Source organism: Setaria italica, chromosome VIII, assembly GCF_000263155.2.
Source record: "Setaria italica strain Yugu1 chromosome VIII, Setaria_italica_v2.0, whole genome shotgun sequence".
Lineage (NCBI taxonomy): Eukaryota > Viridiplantae > Streptophyta > Magnoliopsida > Poales > Poaceae > Setaria > Setaria italica.
This window is the reverse complement of record NC_028457.1, coordinates 17243593-17252899: the sequence shown is the minus strand read 5'-3', so window position 1 is coordinate 17252899 and position 9307 is coordinate 17243593. Positions and strand designations below refer to the sequence as shown.

The 9307-nt window shown below is 46.5% G+C and overlaps 1 protein-coding gene across 1 annotated transcript; it reads right to left on the bottom strand.

Moving 5' to 3' along the window:
• Positions 1–8535: 8535 nt before the first annotated feature.
• LOC105914945 lies at positions 8536–8928 on the bottom strand. The gene has a single exon (XM_012848172.1). The coding sequence runs from the start codon at positions 8926–8928 to the stop codon at positions 8536–8538; it is 393 nt and encodes a 130-aa protein (XP_012703626.1).
• Between the last annotated feature and the right edge of the window lie 379 nt (positions 8929–9307).

Below are 9307 nucleotides of genomic sequence, written 5' to 3'. Positions count from 1 at the left end.
CAGAAATGTTCAGATCCGTGTGTATTTTGCATATCTTGATCTCACCCCGGTTAACGAAGTCTCGAATGAGATGAAATCGCCGCATTATGTGTTTGTTCTTCTGGTGGTTCCTTGGCTCCTTTGCTTGCGCAATTGCCCCATTGTTATCACAGTAGAGATTCAATGGGCTGGACGCATTCGGGAACACACCAAGCTCAATGAGGAAATTCCTTATCAAAACACCCTCCTTCGCGGCATCCGAAGCCGTGATGTACTCGGCTTCTGTCGTAGAATCGGCCACCGTCTCCTGCTTGGAACTCTTCCAACTAACAGCACCACCATTTAGCGTGAACACAAATCCTAATTGTGACTTTGAATCATCTCTGTGGGTTTGGAAACTAGCATCGGTGTAACTTGTTACAACGAGCTCCTCCTCACCTCCATAAACGAGAAACATATCTTTAGTCCTTCTCAAGTACTTCAGGATATTTTTCACCGCTGTCCAGTGACTCTCACTGGGATCAGGCTGGTGTCTGCTTGTCATACTTAGTGCATATGAAACATCTAGGCGAGTACTTATCATTGCATACATGATAGATCCAATAGCCGAAGCATATGACACTCTACTCATGCGATCCCGCTCATCAACAGTCGAAGGACACTGAGTCTTGCTGAGATGTATGCCATGTGACATAGGCAAGAACCCTTTCTTTGCCTCTTCCATGCTGAACCGCTTCAACACTTTGTCAATGTAAGTATCTTGGCTTAATGAAAAACTATCTCTATAGATCTATCTCTATAGATCTTAATGCCCAAAATATATGCCGCTTCCCCTAAATCCTTCATTGAAAAACTATTTTTCAGTCAAGTCTTTACGGACTCAAGCATAGGAATGTTATTTCCAATCAGCAATATGTCATCCACATATAAGATTAGAAATACTACAGAGCTCCCACTAACCTTCTTGTAAACACAAGACTCTTCTTCGTTCTTGGTGAAGTCAAATCCTTTGACCACTTCATCAAAACGAATGTTCCAACTCCTAGATGCTTGCTTCAATCCGTAAATGGATCTCTGAAGCTTGCATACCTTTCCAGCATTTTTCGGATTCACAAAACCCTCGGGCTGTATCATATACACGTCCTATGCTAGGTTTCCATTCAGGAAAGCTGTCTTGACATCCATCTGCCATATCTCATAATCAAAATATGCAGCTATAGCTAGAATAATCCGAATGGACTTAAGCATCACTACGGGCGAAAAGGTCTCCTCATAGTTAACTCCTTGAACTTGTCGAAAACCTTTTGCGACAAGTCGTGCTTTATAGATGTGAACATTTCCATCCATGTCCTTTTTCTTCTTATAGATCCACTTGCACTCTATGGCTTTAACACCATCAGGCGGGTCAACCAAGTTCCAAACTTGAGTGTCTCCCATGGACTCTATTTCGGATTGCATGGCACTCTGCCATTTTTCGGAGTCTGGGTCCATCATTGCTTCTACATATGTCGCAGGCTCATCATTGTCCAACAATAATATTTCTCGCATTTCGCGGAGCCTTGCCGACCTTCGTGGTTGTGGCGGTGCCATGGGTATCTCAACTTGTTCTGCTACGTTAGCATCACTCATTGATTCTTGCCCGATCGGCTCATCTTGAACTTCAACAAGATGCACTGTCTTTCCACTCTTTTCTCCTTTGAGAAACTCTTTCTCTAGGAAAACCCCATTCCGAGCGACAAATACTTTGCCCTCTGATCGGTTGTAGAAATAATATCCCAAAGTTTCCTTTGGATATCCCACGAAAATGCACTTATCCGACTTGGGTGTGATCTTGTCTGACTGAAGTCGCTTGATAAACACTTCACATCCCCAAATCTTTAGAAAAGATAAACTGGGAACTTTTCCAGTCCACATCTTATATGGTGTCTTAACTACGGATTTAGATGGTACCCTATTAAGTGTGAAAGCTGTTGTTTCTAGAGCGTATCCCCAAAATGACAACAGTAGGTCCGACTAGCTCATCATTGATCGAACCATGTCTAACAAAGTTCGGTTACGTCGCTCAGATACACCGTTTCTCTGAGGTGTTCCAGGCGGCGTAAGTTGTGGAACAATTCCGCAACTCTTTAGATGATTGCTAAACTCGTGGCTCAAATACTCGCCTCCACGATCAGATCGTAAGGCCTTAATTTTCTTGCCACGCTGATTTTCAACTTCATTCTGAAATTCCTTGAACTTTTCAAAGGTTTCAGACTTGTGCCTCATCAAGTAGACATAGCCATATCTACTAAAATCATAAGTGAAAGTTATGAAGTATTGGAATCCTCCTCTAGCCGTCGTGCTCATTGGTCCGCATACATCGCTATGTACAAGTTCCAACAAGTCTACTGCTCTCTCAGGAAAACCTGTGAAAGGCGTCTTGGTCATCTTGCCTAGCAAGCAAGCCTCACACGTCTCGTATGATTCAAAATCTAACAAAGTTAGAAGTCCATTAGAATGGAGCTTCTTCATGCGTTTTTCACTTATATGACCCAAACGACAATTCTACAAGTAGGTAGGACTCAAATCATTAGGCCGAGGCCTTTTAGCACTTACGTTACAGACAGGTGAACCATCAAGATTTAAAACAAACAATCCATTCACAATGGGTGCAAAAGCCATAAACATATCATTCTTAGAGATCACACAATCATTGTTTTCACTCGCAAATGAATAACCATCCTTCATCAAGCATGAAGGAGACAAAATGTTTTAACTTAAACTAGGAACGAAATAACAATTATTCAACTCCATAATAAATCCTCACGGGAGGTGGAGTTGCATCGTCCAGACGGTCAACGCAGCAACTCTTGCCCACACGGAAATCAACTTCTCCTCTTTCCACGCTTCTACTTCTTATCATTCCCTGCAGCGAATTGCAAATATGAGCAACCGATCCGGTATCAAATACCCAAGAATTAATAATTGTATCAGCGAGAAATATGTTGTCTATAACATTAATAACAAGCGTACCTGAGGTGGAAGTACTCTTACTTCCGCCATTCTTCAACGAAGCTAGGTATTGCTTGCAATTTCTCTTCAAGTGACCAATTTCATGAAAGTAAAAGCACTCTTTGTCTAGAGAAGGTCCAGGTCCAGCTTTAACCTTGGGTGCTCGGTTTGGCTTGGACGTTCCAGCCTTGCCCTTCTTCTTCCAAGAATATCCCTTCTTCTTCCAAGAATATCCCTTCTTCTTAAAGCTAGGTTTGTTCTGTATGGCCATCACATGGCTGCTACTAGCGCTTTTCTTGATGTCAGCCTCTGCTGTTTTAAGCATGCCACACAGCTCATTCAGAACCTTCTCCATCCCATGCATATTGTAGTTCAAGATGAAGTTCCCATAGCGAGGCAGAAGACATGAAAGAATGAAATCAGTGGCCAACTCTTGGCCTAGTGGGAAGCCCAGCTTCTCCAATCGTTGAGTGTAACCAACCATCTTGATTACGTGTGGTCCTACTGCTGCGCCTTCTGCTAGCTTGCTCTCCACAAAGGCCTTAGACACATTGAACCTTTCAGTCCTGGCCTGTGTTTGGAACATGTCTCTAAGCGCCATGATCATATCGTGCGCCTCATGGTTTGTTTCGAACTGCATCTGCACCTCGGGTTCCATGCAAGAAAGCATAAGATAGCTTACTTCGAGGTTAGCATCACATGCTTTCTTGTAAGCATTCTTAGCAGCAGCAGGTGCATCATCAGCAGGTTCTTCTAGTAGTGGGTTGTCTAGAACATCTTCCTTTTTCTCAACCCTGAGAACAATTCTCAGGTTACGGATCCAATCTGAGTAGTTTGTTCCATTCAACTTATCCTTCTCAAGGATCAAACGCAAAGCAAACAGTGTAGTGCTGCTAGGTGCCATTTAATCTACAACAAACGTAATGCAAAATACACTAAGACAAATGTATCCATGATAGAGCAAATTACATTAAACTATTTTAACAGAATCTACTCCCACTTAAATCAATATCCCTCTATTGATACTTAGTGATTCAGGATCCACAACTAACAAGTCTTCTAGTGAGCTTTAGCATCACCGCTAGCAAACAAGGTAGATCGGTAAGCAACTTCCTGCTAATCATATCACATATGACTCTTGTTGTTGGGTGACATCTCCATGTCTTGGCACCCAACCTTTATGACCCAAAGTCCTTAACCATTAAGATAACCTTGTTAAGCAAACCAACCCTTATGCGTGTAAGTGTCCGACACAAACCCATCTAGTCAAGGAAAACTAGTGGCACCCTAATTTCATAGACCCACCACTAATTGTACAAGACATGGGACAGTGCAAGTTTTAGTTGGGAGGGCATACTAACTTAAACTTTGTGAGCGTTCTACTTCTAACATCACAGCATGCAAAAAGTAAAACATAAACAGAATAGCATTCACACAATTGTGACATAGTATGGCCCATTTTCTTATGGTGATCTCCATCTCCACAGAACCTGTTCACCATGGTGATCTCCATCTCCATGTTCCATGTGTGCCATCCTCCTGGTGATGAGTCCTCCAAGAACTAGAACATGCTATTACGCCTAATAGCTAGTAAAGAAGCTAGTAATGAAGATTACATAGTTGCTTGGATCATCACAGATTGGAACACAGACCATAAATTACATTAAAGTGACAACACATATGGCTCCAGCCATGTTGCCGTACGCGTGACACGCAGGTCACGAATGAGTTACACACATGCATCACATACACCAAGGGCCATACTGATCACAAGATACATACATCCTGCAAAACAGAGTTAGGCGTTCTAATGTTCCAAACTTTGGAGGCCCGAAACTCCATCTTCCATGCCAAATTTGGGAAATCTAATTTTGCTGAAAAATGACAAAGCCGTTGAATTTCATGTGTAACTTTTTCTATAGATCAATTTTTATATAAAATTCGCCCCGATCCGAGATCGTATCGAAAAGTTACGGCTCATTTACCGAAGCACACGCATACGGCAAAATCTCGACCCGGTAGTAGATCCAATCTACTATTGCACATCTCATGTGCTTGGCGTATGAACCTGGATCTCGATTTGACCAATCACATTGATCTTCGCTCGCTGCAACTGGCATTACGTGAATCACTAAACTCCGATGGCAGAAACCCGACCGGTAGGAGTATGTCGTAACACTACCATTGCAGCAAGAACACGAAACCAGGACATAGATCAAACTGAAAACTTGCATATCTCCATATGCACACATCCCGAATTCAAAACTAAACAGCTACGGCTCTGATACCACTGTAGGGATACGAGATAGGCTACACTAGCGTAAATCAAAATTTTCTACCGCGTAAACCAGGAAAACTACCGTATAAGGATCACGGGATTACCACTCGACGCACTGATGTGGAAGATGTAGATTCGCGTCAATGTAGGGAAGTTGATCAGCTGTCGTACGTAGTCGATCACGTCGACGTCCAGCATCTCCTCAGCAGCTTGTCCATGTGCAGCAAGATCGCCCTCATGCCGCGGCTCATCATGGCTCGTCGGCCGCTCGTCCAAGTGCTGCAGGCGCAACACCTCCAAGGTATCCACACGTGCAGGGAGGAAGCGTCACAAGCCGGACTGCTAGGGCGTGGGAGGCGCAGCAGAAGTGTTTCGCCAAAAAGGTGTAAACCCTAGGGCGCCCCCACCCCTCTATTTATAGAGGTTCCTAACGGGCCTCTGGGTTCGAGGCCCATTAGTACTTCTAAATCTAATCCAACTTGGATCACATCCGAATTGGGCTTTCAACCCCTTAAGTGTGTGACGCTATGGGTTCGGATACGTATAGACATGGCTTGAGTACTCCTACTCGGCCCAATAGTCGGTAGCGGCCTCTAGCAAGACGTGCCAACTCCTATACGCACACGAAGATCATATCAGACGAACCATCACAACATTATATACATGCTATTCCCTTTGCCTCACGATATTTGGTCTAGCTTCAAGTCGACCGCTCTTTCTCGATCCTATGATTTGGAATCCCTTTGTAGGTTAACTCTTAACCGTACGTAGCATGGCCATGCATTTTCGGATCTGATCACTCGAGGGGCCCGGAGATATCACTCTCAATTAGAGAGGGGCAAATCCCATCTTGATTGACCATGTCTCATAGCATGCTTCTTGACAAACCCGAAAGCTACCTTTATAAATATCCTGTTACGGCGTAGCGTTTGATAGCCCCAAAGTAAGTCGATCCATATCTTGAGTACATGCGACAATCTCAGGTGTAAGGACAAAGTGTATATGTTGTGTAAAGAGAGAACTACTTCTCGTGTTGGGTCAGTCCTAGCACATGTCTCCACATGTGCCCACATTATTAGTTCAACATCTCCATGTCCATGACTCGTGAAACATAGTCATCAACTAATACATGTGCTAGTCTAATATTCATGTGTGTCCTCACATGAACTCCGACTAGGGACAACTTTAGAATAACCATTCAAGTAAAGAGTTTCTCATACAATTCACATAATTGCAAATCACCTTTAATGGATATTCAAGGAACACAATATAAATCATGGATACAAATGGAATATCATCATATCTATGATTTCCTCTAGGGCATACCTCCAACACTAGGACTAGGTGGCACGCGCGACCAGCACCGAGTGGGAGCTTGCCGTGATGGAGTCTCGCTTGGCGGAGGCCGTGGTGGCGGCTCAGGAGCGTCAAGAGGTGGGGCGATGAGTGACCGAATAGGCAATTGCTGCGGATAGGCACTCACTACAGCGCAGAAGGACCTAGGGGTAGAGCAAGCGGCTCGAGCGCATGCCGAGCAAGAGATCACTTAGCTACAAAAGAGGGTGATCTAGCTAGAAGAGGGGCAAATGATCCTCGAGAGCGCCAGTCAAGAGGTTGGTAAGAGGAATGCCTTTCTATGGCAGGAGCTGCAGTGGTTGGAGGAGGGATACATCACAGCTGTTGCTGCGATCGAGAGAAAGTCCCAACGTCTTGAGAGTTTGAGGCAGGTTTGTACCCCTTTTCTACCTTCTATTGACTTGGTTTCCTGTGTAGTCGTGGAGGGGGAGTTGAGGATGACTTAGGCAACAGTCACTCGGAACGCTGAGGCGTTGGCCCGGTCCCTGACAGAGCAGCCTACTCTCACGGATGAGTTCAATTAGCTACACAATGTGGCGCAGGTGGTGGTGACTGAGGTGCTTAGGTTAGGCCCGAGTACTAGCAGGCCTGACCTCCAGCTTCCGGAGGTCTCAGATACGGTCAAAATGCTTATCTCCAACAGTGTGTTCCACAAGGCATCGGGGGTGCTGATGTCGGTGGTGACCCACTACCCCGACCTAGACTTCGAGGCGATCTGCAGGGGGTATGCCGGCGGAAAGAGCTTCGAAGAGATCCAAACACTGGGTTAGAGCCTAGCCTCGGGTGCTCGAACGATCGCCGCGCACGTGACCGTGACATGGGTCATTGAAGCTCGCCGATCGTGGATGGCCGCACGCACGAGTTGGGAGGGTGCCACCAATCCTGACAGAGTAGTGTAGGCCAGGATAGAGCTGGGTGTCACCCCGACCGAGACCGACCTGAGCATCATCCCAACTGCGACTAGGGAGCCTTTGTCCTCATCGGCCGCGCTACCGACCGACCCGGCCGAGAGGGAGCAATAGAAAAAGGGTAGTTAGTTTCTTTGTGTATGTAAGAAATTGGTGGGAGGATCATGAGCCCCGGAGTGAATGATTTTAAGTTTGTTTGTGATTGTGACAGGGAGCTGGTTCCACCTGTCCTCATTTTTGTCCTTAGACAACTTCTGCCTTTTGCCCTTTTCCTTTCAGACCTACCCGTTGACCATACGCTACAACCTTAAGAACTCGGGCGTGGCCCGCGAGGCTCAGCTGCTCATAACCATAGTTGTGGCGGGGTTCGATCGGTCCGCAAGCTAGAGCATAAGCTGCCTTTAGGGTGAGTTAGAGGACGGGATGCCCTTTTTGTTTGGGCACGGTGCGTGTTTACACAAAAAGTAAAGAAGGGGTGGTGTCGTACCTTCGTGGAGCCCTCGAGTGATCCGGGCCAAGAGTGCTCGAACTAGGGTGCTGTAGGAGCGAGTGTTGAATGGGAACGGATTGGTAATGAACCGAGCTAAGGAAAAAAATGACATAACTGCTCTATGTTCCAAGTGTTGGTGAGGATGTTGCCGTCATCATCCTTCAGTCAGTAGGCACCTGGTTGGATCACCTGGACCACCATGTACGATCCTTCCCATGGCGGAGAAAGCTTGTGCTTGTCCTTAGTTATTTGGGTCCTCTAGAGTACGAGGTCACCGACCTCGAGGGTTCTTCCTTGAATTTTCCTCTTGTGGTACCTGTGAAGGGTTTGCCGGGAATGGGCAGAGCGAATGAGCGTGGTCTCGCGCGCCTCCTCTAGTAGGTCAATTGCGTCCTGTTGGGCCTCTGTGGCTTGGTCGAGGTCGAACGCTTTCACCCTTGGAGCGCCGTAGTCGAGGTTAGATGGAAACACCACCTCAGCACCGTACACCAGAAAGAAGGGGGCGAACCCTATCGACCGGTTAGGGGTTGTCCTTAGGATCTAGAGGATGGCTGGGAGCTCCGCGACCCATCTTCTGACATGTTTCTTGAGCCAGTCCAAAATGTGTGGCTTGAGTCTCGGAGGACCATGTCATTGGTCGGCTCGACCTGGTCGTTGATCCGCGGGTGTCCGATTGAAGCCCAATCGACCCTGATGTTGTAACCGTCACAGAAATCTAGGAACTTCTTGCCAGTGAAGTTGGTTCCATTGTCTGTGATGATGCAGCTAGGGACGCCGAACCGGTAGATGATGTCAAGGAAGAATTCAATCGCTTCTTGTGAGTGGATGTTGGTGATGGGCTTCGCCTCGATCAACTTGGTGAACTTGTCCACCACCTCTAGTAGGTGGGTGTGACCTCCTGGGACCTTTTTGAGGGGTCTGACCATGTCGAGACCCTAGACACAGATGCCCAGGTGATAGGTATGGTTTGGAGTTCCTCCGCCAGCACGTGAGTCTGTCGAGCATAGAACTGGCACCCCTCGCACCTGTGGACCACCTCCTCCGCATCGCGTAGTGCTGTAGGTCAGTAGAAACCTTGAAGGAAGGCTTTTCCGACCAGCAAGGAGAAGCTGCTTCCCCTAGTCGGTCGAGATGCTTTTCATGAGTACCCTCAACGGACTCCGTCTGTAAAGTTCATCGCTGATGGCAACGAACATTTTGGTGTATCAAGCGATTCATCGTGCTTCGGTCCTATCTGATGGGAGGACTTCATCGAGGATGTAGGCGAGCAGCGGCGCCCTCTAGTCGGTCGGGTCGAGTGCTATC

Coding starts and splice junctions, on each gene's coding strand:
- LOC105914945 (XM_012848172.1), bottom strand. CDS start 8,928: ATGGTCAGACCCCTCAAAAAGGTCCCAGGAGGTCACACCCACCTACTA.